The sequence below is a fragment of the Caretta caretta genome, chromosome 10 (assembly GCF_965140235.1).
Source record: "Caretta caretta isolate rCarCar2 chromosome 10, rCarCar1.hap1, whole genome shotgun sequence".
NCBI lineage: Eukaryota > Metazoa > Chordata > Testudines > Cheloniidae > Caretta > Caretta caretta.
The window spans coordinates 14276140-14302890 of NC_134215.1; the positions used below are offsets into that span (position 1 = coordinate 14276140).

The following is a 26751-nucleotide window of genomic DNA, read 5'->3' on the forward strand; positions in this document are numbered from 1 at the left end:
CAATGAAAACCCTTTCTAAAGATGATCAAAAAGAACGGGTGTATCTTGGGATTACACCCTGATGATACTATGATAATAAACACACATCAGGGATGTTTTCTTTAAACTCATTTCACTGCACTGAATAATCCTCCTCTAAGTTACCTTGAGTATGAAAATGTTTACATGGAAGTCAATATCTAATGATATTTCTAAAAAAACTTAGAACAAATTGCACTATGACTGAATGGGTCTAGACACCAGCCAAGACTTTCATTTCCAGAGGTGAATCTCCATGGCAAGGATGGAATACACAGAATGGGCAATATGGAGGAGATTGCATTCCTATTTGCAATGGTATAGAGGAATTTAGTCTGAACAGGGCTATCAACTTGGGCCCTCTTCAAAATCCCATTGAAAATACTGGAAATTCTCCAGTTCTATTGAAAATATTGGAAATTCTCCAGTTGACTTCAATGGTCCTTGGACTGGGCCCCCTCATGATTGCTAAATCCATTTAAAATTTGTATTGAGATGATTTTTATATGGAACAAGTACAGTCTGATGAAGATATGATCAGGAGAAAAAGTAACTTAACACGCAGTATGTAGGATGTTTAAGTAGAAGTTCTGTTTTATGCTGCTACATGCGCTGGAGAATTTACAAGCTAGGGGCCAAATCCTGCTGTCCTTATTCAAAGTCATAGTCACATCCCACTTGTACTAGTGTAAATTTAGCATAACTCTCTCGGCTTCCTCCAGATTTACACTGTTGCAAGGGATTGCAGAATCAGAATCTGGCTGTGAGTCCATACTCAAGCAAAAGTCCCAACAGGGATTGGGGAGGTCAGAACAGTGGGATTTGTCCCTACAGAGCCAGTAATCTCATGTATGGGGTCCTTGGAATGTCTGTATATTGACTGTAGCTCACGAAAGCTTATGCGCAAATAAATTGGTTAGTTTCTAAGGTGCCACAAGTACTCCTTTTCTTTTTGCGAATACAGACTAACACGGCTGTTACTCTGAAACCTGTATATTGACTGATACTTGCATACACACAATGAGGTGTTTCCTTTTCATAATTTTTTGAGATGTGATGCCTATATATTCTAAGCAGGCAGATAAGATCTGAATATTGTGATTATCAGTTTCAACCCTTCATATCAGTTTGTCACACCATATGTCCAAAATAACAGCCCCTTACAAGGTGCTAGATTTCTGCAGTGAGAACCACAGTAAAAATTGCTTCGAGCTGATTCACCAAGCAGAGTGGTTTTGTTTGTGCCTAGACCATGGATTGCTTAGTAGGGCTTTATGCAATGCATTCCAATTTGCCAAAGTGATAATCCTGACAGGCAGATGGAATAGCAGCTACTGTATGCATATCTTACTTCTGTAGCTGCAATTTGATTTAATTGCTATGTTGACTTATAACAATACAAGGACTCCGCAGGAATTTAAATTTGACCCCTTTTGGAAGGGCACGTTCTGTTCCCCTGCCATGGCCTCCGGCTAGGAGGAGCTCACTCTCCCCACCCCACCCTCCCCCCGCCTTAGCCCCGGCCCAGGGAGGAGTTCGTTCCCCTCCTCTCCCACCACCACCTTGGCCCCAGGGCAGGAGGAGTTCTGTGCCCCCGACGATTAGGGTGGGGCTTGCCCACCCTTGTGCATGCCCTGTAACAGCATGTTTATATTGGATCCCTGCCAGCTGAAATCCAACAGGTTTGCAAAATGTATTTCCTCAAAACAGCAATAGATGCAATGGAATAAGGCAAAGCAATCATGCAGTGTGTATAGACAATTGGCCCTGATTCTGAAGTTCACATAGGCCTGTGTGAATCAGAAGTCATGCCAATGAAGTCAATAGAGTAACACCAGCGTAAAATAAATCATAATCAGGCCTAGAGGCTGTATTTCACAGGTAAGTAGTCAAACTGCAACTTCAAAATCTGGACATAATTGTAGAAAATTAAAGCAATTAACATTTGTTTCTATTAGAGAGGTTTTATGTCCTATATAATGCCACTATCCTAAAATGCAAGTATTTGTATAGCACTCTCAAAGGGCAAATCAAAGAGAAATTTTAAGAATGCTACTAATTGTTTATTTGTAAAAGTGTGCAATTTAAAAGCCAGTAAAATAGCTGTCCTTTGCCAACTAAAACAACTATATTAATTTCCCTACTACCTTGGTCTGAAATAGGCCAACTTTAGTGACCTTCAGACTATGGTGCAAAGCCCCTCCCTTTGAAAGGAATTAGAGGAGGTCTGAGAAGATAGCCTTTTTAGGGAATATGAGATGGGGATGTATTTTATTTTCTTTTATTTTTTCTGCCTGGCTATTTTTTCATTTCGTGGGAACTGCCATCATTTTATTTCATCTGTTGTTACAGATAGTATCTGCAAGGATACTTAGAGCTTGTCAAAGATGAGAAAGTGCATAGTGTTAACTCAAGTGCTAGTTAAAATATGTTACTTGACAGGTCTCTCACACGACACATCTTTCTAGTAAAGACAAATCCTTAGCCGCCAGGACTCCTATTTTTAAGATTACATTGGAATAAGTAAATAATTAAAAATAATACAATTCTTGCACCTGAAAAAAAAAAGGGAGTAATGGACACTGATTAGCTACAATCTTTTATAGAGGACTATAATGATCAATCTATCCTGTGTTGGTACTTACCAAAATAATGGACTTATAAGAAAAATATGTACAAAAAACATGTAAGACTTAATTTTAACCTCCTTACACCACTGGAAATCTGGAATAAGTTTCTGGTTTCATCCCAGTTTAAATCCAGAGTGACATCACTGATTTCCAGGGCACTTCTCTGGATGAAACAAATAGGGGTCTACTGACATTATTCTAAAATTCACAGATTTCACAGTGAATAGTGCCCTTTGTATAGGTATTTTAGAAACAGCCTGTCAAATTGTACAGGAGAGATATAATTCTCTATGAAATTCTATAGGATGGCTCCAAAGAAACCTCTAGAAATGATATTTTATGTTCAGTTCTACCTGGGAATTTTGCCATTGACTTTGATGAAGCAGGATTTCACCCTTCAAAAAAAAAAAAAAAAAAAAGCCTCCAAGAGAAAAAACCTTATCTCTTTTGTTGCTAAGCCAGCTGTTTCACTCCCCCAGTTAACAACAACAAAGAGAAAACAAATAAAAAATATAAAAAATAGGGTAGTTTTTAGCCAGATAAGCCAAAAGTCTTATAAATCTATGACTGTTCTCTCTCTCTCTGAATAAGTGACATAAGGAATCTTGACTTGAGACATTGCTGGGCATCTCAATAAATTTTGTTTACAAAGCTAATACAGTAACAGGAAGGAACATTGGGGTTGGTGCGGTTTTGGGGTTTTGTGATGATGACAGTAATATAGAACAATACAGTTGTAACAGTTACATATTAACTGTTCGACACATTGCAAGTACATTCAAACTTCCCTTAAGCTTTATTTATCACAGTAACATTCTCTTGGCAATTAAACTCCTCTTTTCCTGATTTTGCTCTGTTTGCCTGAATAAATGACCTGATGGTACAAGATTTGTGAGGCAACGTCAAACATTTAGCACAGGGGATGCCAAGAAGAGATTCTGGTTTCTCCATTTCCAAATACTGGCTGTGCTGAAGGATTCTTTCATGAGTTGGCTCACTTTATAGATGTAATCAACAAAGAATTCAGCAGCTGTGAAATGCAAACTAACCAAGGCCTGCTCATGAGTTCTCCAGGAGTTAGAACAACTTGCCAGTTACATTTCACTGCAATGCTGCTGCAGAAACCATCTCTGAAGTGCAATGGAATATCCATTTAGTTAATAGATACCTGCCTGCCTTCGTAAAGAATTAGCATGTTCTTCTCATTCCACCCCATTTGAACCAATATAATTGCAACTCTGAAGAATACTGAGCAGGTCTAGATGTGTCAAGAAGGGTTCACTGATATTACAAATGGAATCAAGTACAGACAGGGGGCTGTCCCCTCACACACTACCTGAATCTGAGCCCTGCAGAAATAAGGGATTTAGCTTTAAACTGACTAGAATAATGGACAGATTGGGACACTTTTGATCATGAATTTTCTCTGGGAATCAAGCTCAATATCCTGCTGGCTCCAGCCCCCTCTGGTATGTTAAAGAGTAACTCAGTTCAAACTTCAAAGACAGAGTTGCAACTCTCATAGTCTTCATCCCTTTATTTGACAGCTGAATTGAGGCCATAGTATTTATTCACAGGCAAGAAATGCTATATTATTTAACTGCTGTTCAGACTGGGCTAGAAGCATGGTTGTTCACAGGGAAAGGCATATCCACTCAGACGGAGACAAACACATCACTAGTCCTCCCCACGTTCCATCTCTGCCGCTGGGAATATGCATCCCACAGGATCTTCTAAAGGCTAGAATAACTACTGTGCACATCTCCAGAAACAGAAGAGGAAATGGTCCTGGATGACCTATGGGACTTCTTGTGTTGTGCATACTCCCCCTTACGTGTTGATCAATGGAGTGCAGTCATGGGGCTTGTAACACAATTATGGAGGAAGAATGCAGGGGTCCATTATGCAGGTGACTTTCCTGACTGTCAAAGCGAAAGCCTCTTCAACTTGCTGATCCCAGAGCTGAGAGTCAGGGAGGTCCATAAGACTCCTTTAAAGGTCTTCCTTGGCTGTGACTAAGGTAGGGAGGAACCCGACCATTGTATTAGCACTGATGATGCCCTAAGAACATGTAGGACATCCTTTGACATTATCCACATGAGTGTCATTGCCATATGACTCGGGCTCCACCAAATCACCGGCCATGAAAAACACATCACGGATCGTGAAATCTGGTCTTTTGTGGGCTTTTACCATATACTATACAGATTTCATGGGGGAGACCGGTGTTTCTCATACTGGGGGTCCTGACCCAAAAGGCAGTTGCGGGGGGGGGGGGTCACAAGCTATTTTAAGGGGGTCGCAGTATTGCCACCCATACTTCTGCACTGCCTTCGCAGCTGGGGGGAGGCTAGTGGTGGCTGTTGGCTGGGCGCCCATCTCTGAGGACAACACTCCACCAGCAGCAGGGCAGAAGTAAGGGCGGCAACACCATAATAGGCCACCCTTCCTTCTGCGCTGCTGCTGGCGGCAGCTCTGCCTTCAGAGCTGGGCTCCTGGCCAGCAGCCGCCGCTCTCCAGCGGCCCAGCTCCGAAGGCAGCGCACTCGCCAGCAGCACTGCAGAAGCAAGAGTAGCAGTACCACAACCCCCGCCCCCCTGCGATAACCTTGTAACCACCCCACATCTCCTCTTTGGGTCAGTGACAAAGACCCTACAATGACAACGCCGTGACATTTCAGATTTAAATAGCTGAAGTCATGACATTTACTATTTTTAAAATCCTATGACCCTGAAATGGACCAAAATGGACCGTGAAATTTGGTAGGGCCCTATATTTGGCACCTTGCCTGGGAAGGAGTCAGGCTTGGGTGGCTACATAAAGCCTGGACCAAAAGCGATATCCCCTCAAAAGAGGGAACAGATTAAATTTGGGGAAGGCTCCTTTCTGCTGGATAAGGCCCTTCCATGGGAAGTCCTGTAGATTTAACAGCTTGTATTTTTAAAGTTTTCGGATGTTCAGTTCCATGGAAGGAAATCACTCTGCATAGCTCACCAAACAATTCACAGGAAATAGATCATAAACTGCGGGAAATTGATATAGTCCCATTGAACTCAATAGAGCTACAGTAAAAGCTGTTTTATCCAACACTTCACCAACCGAAAAGCTCCATAAACTGGCATTTCTGATTTTCAATGAAATTCTGGTTTATAGTTGGCATGGGGCCAGCAGGGGGTGTGGAGCGTGGGCTCTGGGAGGGAGTTTGGGTGCAGGCAGGGGCATGGGGCACCGGAGGGGCTGCGGGGTGCCGGATCAGGGGGTCACTCACCTCGAGTGGGTCCCTACAAGCAGCGACCTGTCCCAGTTGCTCCTAGGCGGTGGTGTGGCAGGCAGCTCTGCCTGCTGCCCCCGCCCTGCCCCAGGTGCTAGCAACGCAGCTCCCATTGGTTAGGAACTGCGGCCAATGGGTGTTTCGGGGGGCAGCGCCTGCAGGCAAAGGCTCAGGCAGTGTGCAGAGCTGCCTGCCGTGCCTCCGCTTAGGAGCAGCCAGGACAGGTCGCCGCTTGTGGGGAGCCACCCAAGGTGAGCAGCCCCTGGATCAGACACCCCACACTCCATCCTGCACTGCCCCAAGCCCGCTCCCACACCCAAACTCCCTCCCTCTTAGTTAATGGGCATTTTTCACATACCAGCACCCCCATTCCCCCAATATGCCGGATAAAACAGCTTTTACTGTATATTGATTTGCACCAGCTTAGGATCTGGCTCCCTGTTCATAATGAAAACAAATACTCGCAAATGTCCTTAATAAAAATACTAAAGCATTCTACAGCCATCATGTGAACTACAGTCGTGTTGCCACTGTAAGATGGAGTGTTTGGGAACACCGTTGTGGAATGCTGCAGTGGTTCTTTTTATAAACATGTATTTAATGCAAAATCAGTTAGAAAATAACATTTTAACACCCTCAAAATCAAGCTGAAGGGGTGATTAAAACATAGTCATTTTCTGCTATTGTCCCTGTGGAAGGCAATAATTGCTTCTGTATAGGAAATTGGTTATACATCCATTGTCATCCATCATCTTGCCAGTGGTGTATATAAAGCAGTACACATAGTAAACTTTTGATTTAACCTCATTAGCATTCCCAGAGCTACAATGTCACAGCAATGATAATGATTTAAAATATCTGCATCTAAGTAAATGGAGACAAGAAGAATCTTGTACCATGTGGAAAGCCACCAAGGCCATCACTCTTTTACCTAATAATTAAAGACAGCTAGGCCCTGTCATGTTCTCAGAAATTTCCCAGGGAGGGTCAGAAATGATTTGGAATAGTGATAAAATGTGTCAGGTAAAATGTGCAAGGAAGGGAATGGGGGCAGGAGTTGAACCTCAGTTGGTATCATCCAAACCCATGCTCTGAGCATTGCTTTTATAGTTCCAGTGGTTTGGGGATGGTCCAATTAGGACATGCTTTGGCAACATCTCCCTTCAGACTTTTCTACATCATCTTACGTAGATTCCCTCTCAGAGATCTGAGCCTCCCAGCCCCACAAGAGGAACCAAGAAGAATGTGAATCCAGAGGAAGCCAGTCTGAATGGGAGGAATTTGGGAATAATGTGGAACCACTGGGCCTTTGCACAAACACCTTGGGGTTCTGTGGATGATCTGAGATCCAGGGGATTTCTTCATAGATCTCAGGACACATGTAAAGGAGGTTGATGTGAAGGAAACTCAGTTACTTGTTCCTTCTGAAGTCCATATAAGGCCTGATCTACCTTAGGCACTTATATGGCTTCCATTACTGTGCATTTCACAGTCTCTAATGCATTTATTCTCACGATATCCCTGTGAGGTAAGGTACCTCCCTTTATTATCACCATGTTACAAATGGGGAATAGAGGCACAGAGATATTAACTGAAGTGCCCAAGGTCACATAGGAAGTCTGTAGCAAAGCAGGAAATTGAACTCAGGTGTCAAGCTAACCCCCTGCCCACTGGACCATCCTTCCTGTCTACATGTACAATACAAAACAAATACATACTGAAAACCATGTATTCTGTGCTGCGTTATTCCTTTACAGACCACCTTAAAGGAAATTAAGTGAACTTCCTTATAGGGGGAACAAAGAAAGGAAATGAGTTTATTATTCTAGTGATACCCACTGACACAGAGAGTGAATAGCTTCATTAAACATTCTGCAGCCTCAAGTGATTTTACTAAACCCTGTACACTAAGCACACGATGATTTTCATTATTACAATACAAACATATAGGACCTGATTCAGAGCTCACTTACATCAATTTTAAACCTGTGCAACTCCACTGACCTCAGTGGCATTACTCCTGCTTTACACAGGTGTAAGTGAGAGTAAAATCATTTCTGTTCCAGCCAAGTCTTTTCTCCTCACTTGCGCTTCTCAAAGAAACTCATTTTCACAGCTACAATATACAGCCTTAGCAAACAGTAGAGTGCAGCTCTAATACCAACAGCAATAAATCAAAGGATGAAATTATAATTCATCAAACACTATTAATGTCTTCCTCTCTAATAAATCGATTCTGAAAACCTGGCCAGAACTTGCACTCTTGCGGTAACATTTCTAAAATAAGTGATGTAATACAAACTGCAAAATATCGGAGCAAGTTTGTTTTGAATAAAGCTCCACATAAGAAAGGAACTTTGAGCACACCCTGTATTTTTGTGGGTGGAAGAATTCACAGAGAACAGTGTGCATGACATGACATATGAAACCACAATATACCTGCTATCATCTAAGGATCTAATCCAAACCCCATTGTAGTCAATGCAAAGACTCCTATTGACTTCATGTGGATCAGGCTCTAAGAATGTTGAAACTCCTCATGCCTTAACATGCCTCCTCTTCTTAACATGCCTACAATTTACATTCAGTGGGAAGCTTAGATAATTAAGCACCACAAACTTAGAAGACATTCTGAGTGATCTTATAACAGCTGTCAAGATGGTAACATGCCACAGCTGTGTAGAGCAGCTTTAAAATGGAGCAAATCATTTCTTACTTACTTCATTGGTTTAAACAATGCTTGTCCATAATTTTGGAATGTCATGATCAGTTTTAGTTGGGTGCCTCCTGATTTCATTGCTGTGGGAGAAAAGTAAAACAATTAAAAATCACAGTGTACATTTCTACGTACAGTCAGCAGTACAGTACACTGAAATAGCACATCTCTCTCTGTGTCTCAATCTAAGCTTTTATATTGCACTCATCATTGTGGTGTCTGAACACCCACATATACGTTTATAGGGCACTCCGAAACATAAAGACTGAATTAGAGGATGAGTAGGGGAAATGCAGTCTAGTGTAACTGCTCAAACTGACTGAACTGGAGTGGAAAGGGAATCTTGCATCCTGCATCAGCTTTTCCATTATTGGCCCGATCCTACAAGCGCAGAAACACCACTGGCTTCAGTGGGAGTTCTGAATGCTAAGCGTGTGTAGGTACAGGTCTCTAAATTCTCACTTCCCGCACTCCCTAAGTTCTTTCGACTTGCTACCATGAAAAGGGTGCATGATGGAAGAAGAGATTGGGTGTGTCTTGGAGAACACCAGAACCTTGGCTGTACAAATGGGTGAGGAGCAACCAGCCTTTAATTAAAGGCATGAACAGATACAATTGCAACTCCTATACTATGCTGTGATTAGTTTAAGTATTTATTATTCCTGAGCAATATATATATATATATATATATATATATATCTTTTATATTCTCCATGGGCATGATCCAAAGCCATTGAGGTCAATGGATAACTATGCATTGACTTCAGTGGGCTTTGGATCAGGCCCTGCATTAGGTGATCTGTACATAAGCGAGAGGTGACTTCAATGGAAGTTTTGAGTAAGGACTGAATAGTGACTGCAATTCGGCTCATGCTGCACATTGTAGACCATTTTTGCTTGACTCTCAAACACCAGCTGATGGTGAATTACTGTAACACTGACATTTATTGTTAGCAAACGGCACCATTTGGACAATATCACTTGAACAATTGGATGATGTTGTTTTTAATCCTGGACTGATACTTTTTGTGTAAGTGGGAAAAAACATGTCACTTAAAAAAACACACAGTACATGAATAAAAGAGTTCTCAAAGAGTGCATCTTATCTGATGATATGGTTAGTCAAGGGAGGTAAATATACACTTCAGCAGACCATCTGCTCTCCCACCAGCCAAAAACACTTTGAGTAAATGAAATGACCTACACCCAAGCTCTTTAATTCACTTCTGCATTGTGCAATGATGGCCATGTCAGTCATCTCAGTGTATGCAATTTAGTCCTTTTTAAAGTTTCCTCTGAATGATCAGATAATCCCCTTCTTTAGAAATCAGACAAAAAAGGTATAAATTTAAGAACTACGTAAAATGTCATATTATCTTTTTCATAAATTTTGCCTTAAAGCTGGCCTTATTTGGCATGTCTAATGTCTACATTTGCTTTCCCTAACCAATACCATTTGCTACACGTCCTATTAATTACTCCTCTCTGTGCCTTATTACTGATGGGTCACCAGCTCTCTTTCAGTGCTTGTAATCCATATATTTTTGCAACAAAATGCTATGCAAATCTGGTCAGTTTAATTACTCTTCTTCTGGAAGAAAATCCCTCCTGCATTGCTATTTTGCTGACCCCTGCCTTCTATTGCATTACTCGGCTATCCCAATGGAACAAATAAATAATTAGAAATTAAGGGGCATTAAACAACTCACACTGAACAGGTATACCAGAAACATGTGGTTTTCATATATTAGGCTCACTCTGCTGTGCAGAGTAGGTTAGATCCTCATGTACACCAGAAGGGAAGGGGGGAGGTATAGATGGTTTTCCATCCACAAACACCTGAATCCTGGGGGCAACTAGAGCCAGTTCAGTCCCAAGAATAAATTAGAGCAACCTCAGGCTGCTGTAGTATGTGCTGTCAGTAACATCTCAGGATCATTGTAGACAGCTTACTCTGGTAACAGCTCTGCTACACACCTAAATTGTCATCTATACTGAGTGGTCAAGAGCATGTAGTGTATAATTAACTACCCCACCTATATACCACCCAGGAGTCCCCAGCTGGCAGTTTAAACTAGCCTTCCATCACATTTCACTGCCAGAATAGTGTAAAGGACATAGAAAGGTGCCAACGTTGTGACTCTCATTGGCCAAGTTCTATTGTCACGTACATCGGTTTAAATCCAGAATTCTCCATTGACACCCATAGCGTTGCTCTGAGTAACAGAGATCAGAATTGCATCCTTAAGCTTAGATCCTCAGCTGCTGTAGCTCGGTGTGGCTCCCTTGCCAATGGCGAAGTTGCACTGATTTACACCAGCTGAGGAGCTGGCCCCTTGTCGCTTAAGTTTTCAAAATTGGTCTTTTTTCCATTCAGTTGCTAAACAGACAAATATGGGGCCAAGTCCTGCAGTCCTGTTCACTCTCCACTTCCATTACAATGAATGAGAGTTTTGTCCAAGTCATTCTTGTAGGATTTAGACTTTTATTCAAGGAGCAGTGTTGAGCCATCAATTGTTAAGCAAAACTCCCTGTTGACTTTCATGAGGATTTCTGTTTATAAATCGATGGCACAATATAGCTATGTATTCGCAAATAAACAACATTTGTTCCAAACTTTATTTTAAAAAGTATTTAATTGACTGAATGTAATGCATATAAAAAGTCCCCAGCCAAAAGAGGCTGTGGAAAAGGCATCAACTACAACATGGGAATGATATGCCCAAAGCAGAATCAGTGTTTGAAAAGCAGTGTCTAGTTTCATATCCCTTCACATAAAGCCGATTTTGCACCATTTCAACAGAATATTCCTATTTTACAAAAATTCAGGGTTCTACACCTGGTGTGACCTGGACCTGGTACAATCATTAAGAGTTGTGCAGTCACATGATCAGGAAAGCCTATATTGATTGGGAGATTGTTCAAGACCAAAAGGGTGCAGAGATGGAGGAAAAAGAGGAGATTCCCTCACACCAGTTTCTAAACACACAGCTTGGAATACTCTAAGTTTACTAGGATGCCTAGCACGGTAAAGCAGCACAACAGATTGTTATTTGGCTAGCAACCTCAGCAGACAATGACTTTGGCAACAAGAAAGGGGAAACCTTTATGAAAGGCTCATGAAAAAAATTGCTCTGATTTGTTACACATGCGAGGCCTGATTTCCAGACAGAAAGAACAGGTCCATCCTTTGTGTGAGGGTGCAAGGTGAGAAGATTAAAGGTTCCCTCTGGCCTTGTCATATTCACCCACAGATTATAGCCTGTACATGCTAAATTGGTCGCAGAGCACTCTGGAGCACAAGGACGGCTGGAGTTTTGTGCCACTCTTGAGTTTAGATGTAGGGCTTCATGCCTCCCAGCCGGCCCCCTGCAACGCAGGGTGGATGGACACGTTACACACTGATTGAGGGTGGCACAGCAACCGCACTCCCCTTTTGCTTCTAGGGGCATTGTGCCTTGCCAGGGAACAATCTGCCCAGGCACTCCAGCAGGAGCGATGCAGCTCCACCCTGTCCCTTACGACGGCTCCCAACAACTTTAACCCAAAGGCTATACATACAGGTGCCTACCTACATATGCAAAAGGGAGGATTGTTAACATTAATTATACAGTGCCATAGTTGTGCATGACTCGTCGCAGATGAGAAAGAGATATGGTCTGAATCCAATGTGCTTTCAATCTACGGTCTTGAGCCTGCAGACAGTGACATGTGTGCTTAACTCTGGGATTGGGTGCATGCAGAAACCTTGATTTCCATGGGTCTACGTAGTAGTGCATGTCTAAAGCACGGCTCACATTCATGGAGACTTTATCTGAACATTAGGCCTAAAGATTTTTCTCCTCCCTTTAATATCAAGCCTGCTTGCTTGGCTTCTTTTCATTTTCTGACATATATGAATCAGACAAGGAACATTCCACTTGCCACTTTTGTTTCTCAGTTCAAACATGTTTCCCTTTATATTATGCCAAGGAATAAGAGTCCAATCATGTTCTAAAGCCTTGTTTGCTTGTTTGGAGATGCCCTTGAGACTTCAGCTGCTACCCAAATAAAAATTTCATAAGGATTTATAATACACAGGATTAGAACATACAGTATTCAGAGAAGAGCACATAATGACACTAAGCCATTACAGCCTGTCACGTCTATGATCAGCATACTAAGACATTTCTAAGAAGGCCTTAAAATATAAGGCTGTTCTGACTCCAAAGATGTCCTCCAGTCAGGGTCATAATCCACATTTTAAAAAATGTCTGAATACGCCTTTATGTTACAGAGGATGAGCAGCTCTGGAAAAATTCTTAAAAACTCGCTGACACCATAAAGTACATCTTGAGTCAACTTTTGTCCAACAAGTCTTGGACATATTTATATAATGGTAAAAGTAAATTCCAGTACAAAGATGACGTTTAATCTTTAGGCAATTCAGCTTGTCAAAGAAAAAATTGAAAGCTAAAGGTTAATATACTCCAGACTTAACATCCTCTTTCATCTAAGGTATTGCAAGAATTTTATGGCCTGATTTCAAAATTTCAAGAGGCTTTGGAACAAATCCTCAGTGGGGTTGACTTTACTGGGGACATTTGGGGATAGAGGGCCTGGTCCAAAGGCCACTGAAGTCCATGAGCATCTTTCTATTGATTCTTCTGGGCTTTGGATTAAGTGTATAATGATCTTCTCCCGTGCTCACCTGTCATCCTTCTCCCATGTGTCCCAGGGGCTCCTAGTCAGTCATAACTCCAACTTCTCCCTCATCTAGTCCCTCCTGAAAACACATGTCCATGTTTTCTGCAAACCCTACACTTCACCTCTGTGAAGTGTTAAAATAGTAAAACCCTCTATGGAACTTATGAGATGTATGTCACCATGATCACTCAGTCATGTTTTTGTAGCTGTCCGTACATGGTTTCCTGCACCATCCTCTAAAGCATCTTGTACGGACTGCTGTCTGAGACAGGACATTGGACTGGATGAACCACTGGTGTGACCTAGTATGTCATTTCCTGGATATTGTTGCAACCCAGCCCTCATCCTCCCAATCCATTTAGAGGTATATATTTACCTTTGTAAATCAGACCTAAGTCGAACATAAACACCTCAGCCTTGCTAGCAGATAATAGTCTGCACAGCCTAGATGCTTGTTTCCACACAAACTGTAATAAGGAACAAATTTCAAAATTCAAAATTCAAGTCCCAGTCATTTTCTTAACTTGTTCTTGCTCAGCCACTGCTGCTGACTCATTTGTAAAGGCTTTCAAGATGATAAAAGCAGTTTTAAAAGGCGGAGAGATCGTCCCAAGTCTTTGTTGTACATTTTTAAGGTCTTCCCCTCACCCCATTCAGGCCTGTAAATTGAATCAATCTGCTGATTCTTGGCAGATTCATTGTTTTCTTATAAAGTAAATCAGTGGCGCTACATTTCATCATGTTTTTCACACATTCTTTCCTTGCCTTTTGACAAGATATTTATCATTTTATTGAGAGCCAGGATCTGGGTTCAGTATTCATAGCACTGTCTTTTATTTTGCTGTTTAGCCAATGTCTACCTTCGTTAATTGTGCCATTGATCTACCACATCAGTAATTTGTGCTCTAGCGTTCTAATTATTGCCTGCACAAATTGAATGCATCCTAGGCTTTAGAAATGATCTGAATCAGGTAATGTTCCCAAGGCCTTTCAATCAGGGAATTAAAAAAGAAAAGAAAAACACACACAGAAGCCTGTTTTGCTCACATGCAAGCCAATGGCGAAACTCCTGTTGACTTTAATGGGAGCAGGATCAGGCCCACAGTCACTGAACTGATGCATCTAACTGCTCTATGCCATACAGTGCTCCTGGTTACACTGCTCATGCTGCTGCTGTGACTATGCACATGCATAAATGTGCAGAGGAATGGCTAATTACGGTAATTTGTGCAGGACGTAATGGTAATTCTCAATGCAAAGCAGGTGTGCAGTTCTGCATGCATATGTGGATGCACCTTTTCTGAAAACTGGGTTTCAATATTCAATTGAAAATATTAATGTTTAGGCTCCAGTCCTGCTCCCTTTTAAGTCATCAGAAGTTTTGTATTGAATTACATGAGAACAGGATCAGGCCCTTTGCATTGAACAGAATAAATAGCAAACACGTACTGATAGGTAGGGCTTTGAATATATACTTGGCTTAAAGCTATTCTTAACCCTGTCCTTTTCAAGGCCACCTCTGGGTGTCACTGTGGGAACTAGATGTAATGTTCAGATTCCATTTTCCATAGTGGCATCATCAGTGGATTTGTTCCATTTAAACTTTAACCTCAAGGAAATGTCACCTTGATGCTCTCCGCTCTTGTGAACTAAGCAGTAATTGCGTCTCTCACCATTTTCATTTTAAGGTAACTGTATGGGTTACAGAATCTTGCAAGCAGTTTTGATTGATCCAGAGCTGTCTATTTGGACGTGATGCTTTCCAATTAATAACATTAAGCAGATACAGCTGACTTGGCTAAGAAGGCAGTTGAGCTACAGTTCAGGTTGCAAACAGTATCAAAACCTGCATATCAAAACCACATAAGCCTATTAAAACCTATACATAACATATCAAAATATTACAAAACTAGCTGTAGACATGATTCCTTGCACTAAAAGGACTGGATAAGCTAATAGGTCTTTTCCAGCTAACTTCTAGGATTCTATATATTTAATTGCACTGAATGTCAAAAGAAAACGATGATTCTCAGGCAGTATGCAGATTTCAATTTGTTTTACACTTTTAACCTGGTAGTCATCTTCATAGCTGCCGTTCAAAACCAAACCACAAAAGGAACCATGCAAATTAACTTGGCAAATGTGCAGAATCATGTGAAACAATGTAGTGATCATTCATGTGTCCTTTGATAATACATGTCAGACTATTCATCCATTCAAAAGCTTTGGAGTCCTTATTGCTTCTATGCACAAAAAGTGAAAAGTGGGCAGCTGTTAATATAATTAAAAAAAAAAGCGCTAAGAATTCGCAGTGTAAGACAAAACATACTACACTCCAAAAATATCAATAATATAAAATAAGGTTCTTTCTTTCTTCAAACCTTGCTATAACCTTGTTCCCAGAGGAACAAACATGGCTTGGTTGCCAGTGGTTTGGGCCGGATCCTACCATCTTGATGCAGGCAACCCTCCCACTGTCCCCAGGATTGGGCCCCCTGATTTTTATAAGCTCACTTTAAAGGGCTAGCTTGAGTTCATATCTAGGAACTAATCTTTACCTATTTTTTTGGACAGAATTTGCACTTCTTTGGTTAAGGAACATTGTCTAATGAGATGCAGTGTTTAGTATTTTTGTATATCCAAATTGCAAGGCATCGTTGGTGTAAATTACTCTTATTTAGAATTTTATTGCAGCAACATCTTGAGGCGCCAAACCCATTGTGCAAAACACCATACAAGCATATAACAGAATATCCCATATGCAATACATAATATAATAAATATGGTTTTGTGCATCTGTAGCACTTTTCCTCAGAGGATCTCAAAGCCCTAGCAAATCTTTAATTAATTAAAGCCTTGTAAGACATATAAAGTGAAATCAAGGCCACAGTGAAGTCAACGGCAAAATTTCTATTGGGCTTCATTGGAGCTGGGATTTTTCGCTTATAATTTTTATAATCATTTTGCTGATAGGTAAACTGAGGCAGAGAGAGAGATTAAGCAACATGCCCAAGAGTACAGAGCAAGTCAGTGGCTGGAACAGAAGTAAACTCTAGTATTTCTGATTCTCATTCCCCTCCTTCGATCACTAGCCAGCACACTCTCTATGACATTGTCCATTTGATAAGCATTACATTTATGTTCACGTCTGAGCATGCTACAAGCCATGGTTTTCCTTTGCATAACCAACATACACTATATTTAGATCTTGGAGAAAAATATATAGTTCAGTAAATTGTGAAGCTATGCTATTCAGCAGTGCAGTATATTCAGCAGTGGCCACTTTAGTCCAAATGCATTTTGAGAGATGCATGGTCCTCTTACAGCAAATCAAAACACGGCTGGGCAAGCATTTCAGATGCAAAGTCTTAAAGGTCCTGGGGTTAAGCAAAATTGTTGCCCTGAAGCTGTGCAAGGTGATAGATCAGGGAAGTGATACCACCACTCTCCAGGGTGTAGGAGGGGTAGGAGGGGACCCAGTTTACATCTCTTTCTCTTCCATCTCCTGATCGATAAGTGAGGAGTGCCTTTAAAATCAGCATAGTAAGGAGTTGTGCCCACTCCCTAATCCAATTGCAAGATGAATATTCTGTACATCATTCTTAACTGAGTGAGTGGGTCAGGAAAGGGGATTATCGTTCCCCGCCCACAAGACAAGACAGTAAAAATCACCTAGAACTTGTTCCACTGCAAATTATCCTTGTTATCCTGAGGCCTAGACTGCAGGAAGATGAAAAACATTCGGTATTATCTAAGACAGTGACAGCTATTTCTCTTATGTTAGGTGTTATCTAAAGGGGGCATATATACGGCACAATTCTCAAACCTGGGCTCCTTAATAAAGCATCTCAATCCAGAGGTGGGGCAGAAAACCAGCATACAGGTTCATACAAATGGCATTTATTTATGCACCTTACTGTCAATTTGATCATTCAGTACATTGGTCTGGACATCCTGTTAAGGCAACATGGTTTGAAAATTGCTTTCTTTGGGTGAAATTCCCCTCTAAGCAGAGCACAAGGCCGAAGCACTATTTAAGTTCCACTTAAAGCTTTGGTGTGTCTCTCTGCATAAAGTTGAATTTCATCACATAGCATTCTCCAAATCATGGCTCCTGCTGTCTTGACTAACTAAATCAATCCCTCCTTGCTGATCAAGAATTCCACTTAATCCTAATACTGTTCAGAGAAAACTATGGTTCACGGGATGGAAAATGTAACCATTAGGCCCAGTGATGCTGATTTAGTGGGGCAAAATTCCCATTGAAGCCAATGGAAGTTTTTACTGAATAAGATTGCAGGGGCAAAGCCCGGTGATCTAATCCAGTAGTGGAAATATAGATTATCAGCAGTTTTGTAGAGCTTCTACTATTTCATCATTGTGAAAAGTTGAAGAGTACTTAGGAAGTTGGTGTTTAATAGAAATTGCCTAATTTTTTATGTGCCTAAACCAACTGGACAATGATCAACCACCAGAAATAAATTATATTAGCTAGTTTAGAATGTCAGGACCATGGTTTTCTTTTCTTTTGTTGGCAACTATAAAGCCATATTCAAGAGCACTTAAACCTATCATTAACTGACCCCACAGCAAATATTTCCATGTGTTCCAGACCATTAAATGTACTGAATGGTCAACATAGTAACATCTCAATCATGGGTTTCTAAACGGAACAAACAGAGTTGAACTACGGACCCCATCCTGCTATCCTGATGCTTGTTTCACTGTCTTTTGAAATCAGTGTAGATCTGGATGTACAAACACTGCAGCTCTGGGCCTTAAAGCTACAGCAGTGCTGGAACACAATGCAGATTGGCAAGAGCTATAGAGACACTGCACTGTGTTGTTTCATTCTTTAAACACCTTCTGCAGGTGAAGATGTTGCTCTTCATCCCACCCACCCACCCCCTCAGGATTTTTTTTTAACACCAAACTCTTTGTTCAGAAAATTCAAATAAAATAAAAAAATCAGACTGGAAAAAATCAACTTGTTTTTTTACAGTTTAATGAGCACTATTCAACCATGTTGTAACTGTACCTCAGAAGTCAATAGGTTACCTCAGGGATGAATCTGGTCTAATATGCTTTGCAGCTAGAATCTTGCTAGCATCCACAGCAATACAAACGGCTTCTCAAATATTCATGCAACACGGAACTGGCAAGATATCTTTATGAAGCCTCTTTTATATTTAACAAGGAAAATAAGTGCAGACTAATGTAGCCAGGAAGCAATGTTTTAGGAACATCAAGTATAAGTAATGGAAAATACTCATTAATATTAAAACAGCAACTTGAATAAGTAAATAGTCATAAAAATATATGTATCTGAACCTACCAACACTGGTTATCTTCTGGGAGACCAGGTCTTGCAGCAAAGCCTCAATTGCAGGATTGTGTCTGGAATACAACTCATATCGATTAATACCAATGTGGAATTTTAACCAGTTTGGGTAGGAATCTACAGATGTTTCTGCGGTGGGTAAAAATTCTTCATCTTCATTACCTTCATTTTGCCTACCACAAAAAAAAAGTAGAGAGAGAGAGAAGTATTATTATTTTTTATCTGCCGGTTCTCCTCAAAGCAACTTAAAAGAGGGCTTCAGAATGCAATGATGTGAAAAGCAAACAATGTAGAAGTGAGAGAAGGGTTTCAATTTATCCCTGACATGGATTAAAGGCCTGCTTCCACTTCCAGTGAAGCCATTGGGAGCTTTGCCATTGACCTCAATGAGAGCAGAGTTGTGACCTAAACTATTAGTGCTTGATCCAAAGACCATTAAAGTCAGTGGCAAAGCACCCATTGACTCCAATAGACATTGGATCAGACCCTTATGAAATAATAAAAACGTTGAACTCTGTGTTATACTGCATAGCACTGTCCTAAAACTCCAGAAGAGTGTTGGTTGAATTCAAAGTAGCTGTAGTATATTTTATTTTTTAATCCAGGGTACAATGTTAAAAAAACAAACCAGTGTTGTTTTTATTTATTGTACAGTTGTTGAAAACAACTTGAACAAGTTTAAGACAAAAATATAAACGTTATCCCAAATCTTTATTTAACAATTAACATGTCCTGAAGTTATTTGATAATTGCGATGTTACATTCAGGACTTATACTTCATATTCCTTTTTTGATTTTATCATTCCAAGGGGACGAAAGGCAGTGAAATAACTTTTGACTACTTCCTAAATGCAAATTCTATTTCCCATGTCTGCAAGAAAGCTTGCTTAGCTTTAAGCTATTGTCATAGCAAAGAATGTTATGAATTAATGTTAACTGCTAAATTTGATTTTAATTATTTAAACCTTGGGAGCAATAACAAGCGGAGCAGCAGTTATACTGGAGATCCCATTGCTATCACATGTCTTGACCGAAGGGGTCAATTGTACCTTTAGCCATCTCTACATTCCATACATTATTGTCATATGCTGGTGACAGAGATTTTCCAGAGAAATTGGAAGTTTTCTAAGCTAGTGCGCTTTAAATTTGATTTTAATTATGATACATTGAGGGCCTTTGTGATTCATATAAACTTGAGGTTGAAAATGAAAACTTTTACACTATATTGTTAAAGATTCAAATCCAGGCTGGTTGCTCCACTGCTTGTCAGAGCTTTTGCATGGCACAATAAAGCTGTTTAAACATTACAGAGCCACTGTGTTTGAAAGAGGGTGCTGTTGTATTAGAGACATGCCTTTTGATTTTTCAGCCTTTCAAGTTTCTAAGCATTTCTTATACATCAGTGGGGCAGAGAATTTATAGATGAAACCAAATGCATTAAAAGTTAAAGACAGAAGCACTGGGCTTTAGAATGTCAAAAAATAATTCAGAGCAGAAAATGTATCAAAAGTCAGATCCCGAAGGTTGAAATCCCATTGATATCTGTATATTATGGACAGTTGTATGACCTTTGAAGTCAATCTCCCTGCTTCTGAGAGAAGTTAATATTTTATTGCTCTGTCTTCTGTTCTTTATTTTGTTAGTTTGGGGGGGGGGGGGGGGGGGAGAGGAAATAACCAGGAAAGCTTATGCTCTAATAAATTTGTTAGTCTCTAAGGTGCCACAAGTCCTCCTGTTTTTTGTTTTTTTTTTTAGTTTAAACATGTTATTTTCTTATCCCATTTGTGATACCTGAATTATATCACTGAAGCTTTCATTTAATCTGGGAGGAAATAACCAGGAAAGCTTATGCTCTAATAAATTTGTTAGTCTCTAAGGTGCCACAAGTCCTCCTGTTTTTTTTTTTTTTTTTTTAGTTTAAACATGTTATTTTCTTATCCCATTTGTGATACCTGAATTATATCACTGAAGCTTTCATTTAATCTGGGAGAAAATAACCAGGAAAGCTTATGCTCTAATAAATTTGTTAGTCTCTAAGGTGCCACAAGTCCTCCTGTTTTTTTTTTTTTTTTTTTAGTTTAAACATGTTATTTTCTTATCCCATTTGTGATACCTGAATTACATCACTGAAGCTTTCATTTAATCTGAAATAGCTGTTACTCCAGTCTTGTAAATGACCTGTTAGAACCTATATTTCTTTACAGGCACAAAGCAAATATTAATTTTATTTCCAGCTACTGGCTTTGACATATTTTGAAACCTACATCATAACAGGCAAATAGTCTCCGTTTTCTACTCACAATGCTATTTCTACCTTCAGGGTTTTAATAAGAAACAATAGTGCTTCTTAAATTATATGTAATAAATGTGGTCTATTGTGTTGTTTTTTAAAGTACTCAATAGTCTGAACACACACATCAGCTACCGTAGGACAGCTGCTTTTGTCACTTACAATTTTGCACCCCGGCAAAGCTTTTTGACACTGGAATGTAAGTAAGTGAACTGCATTGCCATTTCAAACCCTGGGTGCAAGAAGAAGTGGCTCTCTTTCCTTCAAGCAAACAGGATATTTTAAGGTATTGGAATGGAAAGGAAGAGCCCAGATCCACTTGCCACACCAGTGGCTGTTGCATCAGTAGCTTTACTCTGAGCAAAGTGGGAAGTCACTTCCCACCAACCCAAGGCAGGATCATAACGTCCCCAGTTTCAGGATAATGCCACATGAACGTGACCCAAATTCTCTGCTGCCGGGGAGAAATCAGGCCTCGCCGTCGCTAGCCTCGGGGCCTGATCCTGCGCCCAGTGAAGCCGGTAGCAGTACATCCCCCTTTGCTTTCAGTGACAGCCCGCTGGGGACCCACAGCTTCGAGTCCCCACAGCCCCAGCCCCGCTCTACTCACCAGTCCTGGTTCTCGGCCGCTTTCGGGTTAAATCGGATATCGCTATTGACGTTAAACAAGACATCCTCCTCCGCCAGCGCCGGGGTGGCGATTTTGTAGAGGGGCTGCTCGAAGAGAGCCGCGAGTTTGGAGTACCCCTGCCCCCCGGGCTGGGCGTTTATACTCCCATCTTGGATGAGCGGCTTATGCCCCAGCTCCCGGCTTATGCCATTTTGTTCCAGTCTCTTAAAAGCTTCGGCTTTCTCCGAGGTCCCGGGGAGCTTCTCCAGCGAGTGGGAGGTGAGGTTGGAGCTGGGGTCGCTGCTGAAATCCTGCAGGATCCGCAGCGTGTGCTTGTTAGGCCAGCCCGGTTCCGAGCCGCCCTTAGTTCTCTGCTTCCCCCAGCCCTGAGCCTCCTCGCCCGGGGGGTCAGAACACGAGCAGCCCGTCTTGCCCTCCGTCCTCGCCGCTCGCTTCTCCAGCTTTGGTAACAGATCAATCATGATATGCATTGTGCAAGCGATCAGAAACACCATCAGGATCAGCACCCTGAATTTCCGGACTAAAATCATCTTCATGGTCCAGGGTCCTCCTAATAAATTATAAGGGGAGGGGCAATTTAAATATTTAAGGGAGCTCTTTCACAGAAAAAGCGTGTGGGTCTTGTTTTGTTTTGTTTTGTTTTGAGCGGAGCGAGAACAAATAAAACCAATCAAGTGGATAAAGTTATCTCCATCGGCTGTTCGAAATAAATATTCAAAAAGCAGTCGGTCCTGGCGTCTGAGTCTCATCAAGTACTGAGCAAAAAAAAACAACAACCGAAAACCAAAAAAAACCGCCCCAAAGCAAGTCTTTAAAAATCAGTAGGAATACAAACGCCAACAGCAGTTCAATTCATAAACCCAGCTGTCCATTTTTTCTTTTCTTTTCTTTTTATGACAGGGATCACAACGGTAAAGAATAGGGATTATTGAAGAGACACCAACATCTGAAGCTCTGATTGGGTAAGAAAAAAAGACAGGAAGGGGGAGGGGGTAATAATAATAAAACCTATTACAAATAAAAGGCTTTCAGGGGAAGCAAAGATGATCCATAATATTTAGATGTGCTGGAAACGCTGCCTCCCATCCTTTGAAATTGACCAGTGATGCAGTAGTGAGACACACTCTCTCTCCTCCGCGAGACTGTTTAAAAACATTGGCTGGAAAATGATTTTCTTAGACTGTTTCCAGATTCTTCATCCATCGCATCCAGTGCTTGGGAGAGAGAAATATTCAACTAGGATCAAGTCAGTATGGTTGCTGGATCCAAGCTGGGGTTCCGGGGTTGTTTTTTGTTTGTTTGTTTGTTTTTGGTTTTGGTTTTTGGTTGCAAAACGGTCTGATGGCACTACTGTACCGTAAAGCTTAAATATGGCACGAAAAAGGAGAGAGATTAGAGGATAGAAACTAGCGCAAATCGGTAGCGGTTCTTCTTGGCGAGGGAGGTGCCGTCTTTGATCTCTGCTGGGTCATACAGATCTGCCTTGAGAGAGAAAGAGGGAGAAAGGGAGAGGCAGAGAAAGAGAGGGACAGAGAGAAAATAAAGAGAGAGCGAGAGAGAGATCTTTGGCAGGTGCAGAGTGAAAACCCCTTTCAGCTACACTGACTGCTTTAGACTGGTTGGACTAGGAGCGCTGCAGCTCCAGCCTTCAGTGGGTGTGTTAAATATTATGAGCAAGCCATAAATCCAGACGTCATAGTTAAGAGATTGGCTAAATAAACGTTACAATGATAGTAACAGGAAAACCTCAACCACAAGCTTTTCTTTATTCCCTCCCCTCTCACCCCCCTTCTACTGCAGCTCCAACTGGGGCAAGGAGAGGGCGTCTGTTTCTCAAAGGTTTTTTGGGGGGGAAGGAGGGGGAATCTATGCTAATAGCATTGCAAAGTATTAGTACAGTCTGGCTGCCCAGACTCAGGAACATGAATTCTGCTATGTCATTGTCTGGAGGGGAGAGAGCATTTTCTAAAGCAAATCTGCTTCTTTCTCTCCCCTCCCCACCTCACCCCTCTATAACAAGGTCAAAATGGAAAGCTCCGCTTCTGTTTCTCCGAAGGAACGGATGAATAATCTTTCTTTTGAATCTGGATCCTCTGGTCTGTAACAATCTTTAAAGGTGCTGCAGCGTAATAATCTATCCCTCTGGATGCTGCACATGCTTACAACAAAGCTTAATGGAAAAGGAGATTAGGTTACCAATTTTGTCCTCCATCCAGGAGAGATTCTGAAAACTGACCAAGAGTTTCTAATAAGATAAATTAGAGAGGAAGGATAGGACTGAGACTCGGAAGATTTGGGTTCAGGTCATGGCTCTGCCACAGATTTCAAGCATGTCCTTGGACAAGCCACTTTGGCCCAGATTCCCCTAAGGCATTTAGGCACCTAGATCCCATTCAAATTAGGAGTTAGTTTAAACACCTTGGTGGATCTGGGTCTTTAATCTTGCTTTGCCTCAGTTCTCCATCTGTAAAGTGAAAAGGGGTACTTGTGGCACCTTAGAGACTAACAAATTTATTTGAGCATAAGCTTTCGTGAGCTACAGCTCACTTCATCGGATGCATTCAAAGTGAGGCTAATGATACTCCATTTGTCTTGTCTTTGGGGCAGGGGCTGTCTCTTACTGGTGTTGCACAACAGGGCCTTGATATTGGCTGAAGGCTCCTTGTCATACTGAAAAGTAATGAAAAATAATAATAAGCTAAAACACTTATATCCACCACTTGCTATCTTTACACAGGAGCACATAAAAGCTGTATCTATTTACTTATTTTGACATGTAATGTGTACTACAAATGCATCCCCACACTCTGAACCCTCATTATAAGACTGTTAAGCCATCAAGATAAATTACAGTGCCTTGTGCTTGCATTAAACATATACCTCTGCTCTTATAACATCACCACACTGGAAAACTTTGTTTTCAAAGGTGGTAAATGACTCTGAAAAGTGCAAGGCTATATAAGTCCCAATCCTACAAGCTGTTCAATGCAGGTGTGCCTTTGTGCTCCTGCAAAACATTATTGACTTCAGTGGAGCTTGGTGTGGGTGCAGTGGTCCATCCACATGGACTGCCTTGCAGAATTGGAACCATCGTTTGCATAGAACATTTTGAATGCCGTGCTGCCATATAGCAATCTGTACCTTGACAAGTTCTCACTCTGTGTGTGGAGTGTGGAGCATAATCTTTGGTAGACAGTCCACCACATTTCTATCAAATACTAGCAAGGGTAGATAAGTCTTACAGTAAAGCTTATTGAAGTAAAGCTTATTGAACTCCTGCCGGGAATTGGGCATTATCAGTTTGTAAAGAATACCTAAAGAATGTTTTTTTTTGACACTGCAAGCACAATATGAACAGGATATATATTCTGGGGCACATCCTGCTGGCCTTATTTAGGCAAAATTCCCACTGAGAACTGGATTTCCTGAACTCTGCCACTGATTTGTTAGAGATGTTGGGCAAAGCATTTACACCTCTAAATGCTTCATTTAGCCATTCATCAAATTTGAGAAATAGTATTTAGCTACCAGAGGATACCTCCAGGAATTTGCTTTTAGATCCGCTTAGTCATAGTTCCACTGGCCCTGTGCCCCACACCTCCCCTTAGACTGCCCCCCAAGCACAGATGGCTCACAATCCTTCCATGATATTTTTAAACATGGCTGTGGAATCTACCACTCTGAGATCATCATGGAAAATCATGTTTCGAAATGGGCAACTGGTGATTTGTAGCCCATGGCATAACTAAAGTGGTTCAGGGGAAGATGGCAGGAGAGTTAGTGTAACGGAGCTGTCTCAACCTCTGAATATGAATATCCATACTTTCAAAGGGTTGTGTTTCTTGTAAGTGTAACCATGCAGAGGGTCGTGGGGAGTGAAGATTCCCTTCCTCCTTTCGCTCCACCATGAGCTGTAACAGATTCTTCAGCACCCTGACATCTCCAGCCTCTGCAGTCCACAGGCATTAGAATGCTCATCAAGGCACCAGTGGCCCATAAACCATAGACACCCCATTGGCTCCCCTTTTGCATAAGACTTAGAAGGCTCATCATCCCCCTTCATGGGTATTTTGCTCTTCAGTGGACAAGCTTTTCAAGTGATTCATTGCCATTTTGAGGTTTAATCCACAGGGAAAAGGGCTAGACTCAGTTTTTAAAATGAACACTGAGGTCTCCAGCACTCCTTTGATTTCAGTCTAATCTTGCCAGAGCCAAAGTTCCTTGGAGTCATTAATAAAAAAGAGTTGCTTTAATTTTTTCATCACCTTTCTTTGCTGACAGGTTTCAGAGTAACAGCCGTGTTAATCTGTATTCGCAAAAAGAAAAGGAGTACTTGTGGCACCTTAGAGACTAACCAATTTATTTGAGCATAAGCTTTCGTGAGCTACAGCTCACTTCATCGGATGCATACTGTGGGAAGTATAGAAGATCTTTTTAGGCACACAAAGCATGAAAAAAAGGGTGTTTACCACTACAAAAGGTTTTCTCTCCCCCCACCCCACTTTCCTGCTGGTAATAGCTTATCATACACATTGTAAGGAGAGTGATCACTTTAGATAAGCTATTACCAGCAGGAGAGTGGGGTGGGTGGAGAGAAAACCTTTTGTAGTGGTAAACACCCATTTTTTCATGCTTTGTGTGTATAAAAAGATCTTCTATACTTTCCACAGTATGCATCCGATGAAGTGAGCTGTAGCTCACGAAAGCTTATGCTTAAATAAATTGGTTAGTCTCTAAGGTGCCACAAGTCCTCCTTTTCTTTCTTTGCTGAGTCACTCAGTTACAGATCCCATTTCTGTACTGATTTTTGTGAGATTCCACATGCCTGAAATTACACCCATGTATAAGTGTTTGTTGGATCAGATCCATAGAGATATCAATATTGTCATCAACGTAAGCATCCTCTACTTTAAAGCTTTTGATGGAACTTGCAACAGGATTGTAGTTTACTACGTCAATTGCTAATTGCTTTAAGAGATTTCCCATAATGGACAACAGTCTCTTCTTCGTAGACTCCCAATTAAATGTGTGTGCTTTTAATGGGTCTGAATAAGAACAGAGATGTGGGATTCTTTAAACACACTATGAATGAGTTCCCTTATGGTTGTAGCTTATCTTCTGCTTCTGCTAGCGCTGATGTAGGGTAAAGGACACCAGGGAATCCTGCC

The 26751-nt window shown here is 41.2% G+C and overlaps 1 protein-coding gene across 1 annotated transcript in view; it reads right to left on the reverse strand.

The window, feature by feature from the left end:
* FAM20C (FAM20C golgi associated secretory pathway kinase) overlaps positions 1-23226 on the reverse strand; it is an 83993-nt gene extending 60767 nt beyond the window's left edge. The window contains exons 1-3 of the mRNA XM_048867078.2: positions 21563-23226; positions 18657-18835; positions 8640-8718 (exon numbers count right to left, since the gene is read on the reverse strand). Coding sequence (XP_048723035.1) covers positions 8640-8718; positions 18657-18835; positions 21563-22119 — 815 coding nt within the window. The 5' untranslated portion in view covers positions 22120-23226. The remainder of the gene's footprint in view (positions 1-8639; positions 8719-18656; positions 18836-21562) is intronic.
* Between the last annotated feature and the right edge of the window lie 3525 nt (positions 23227-26751).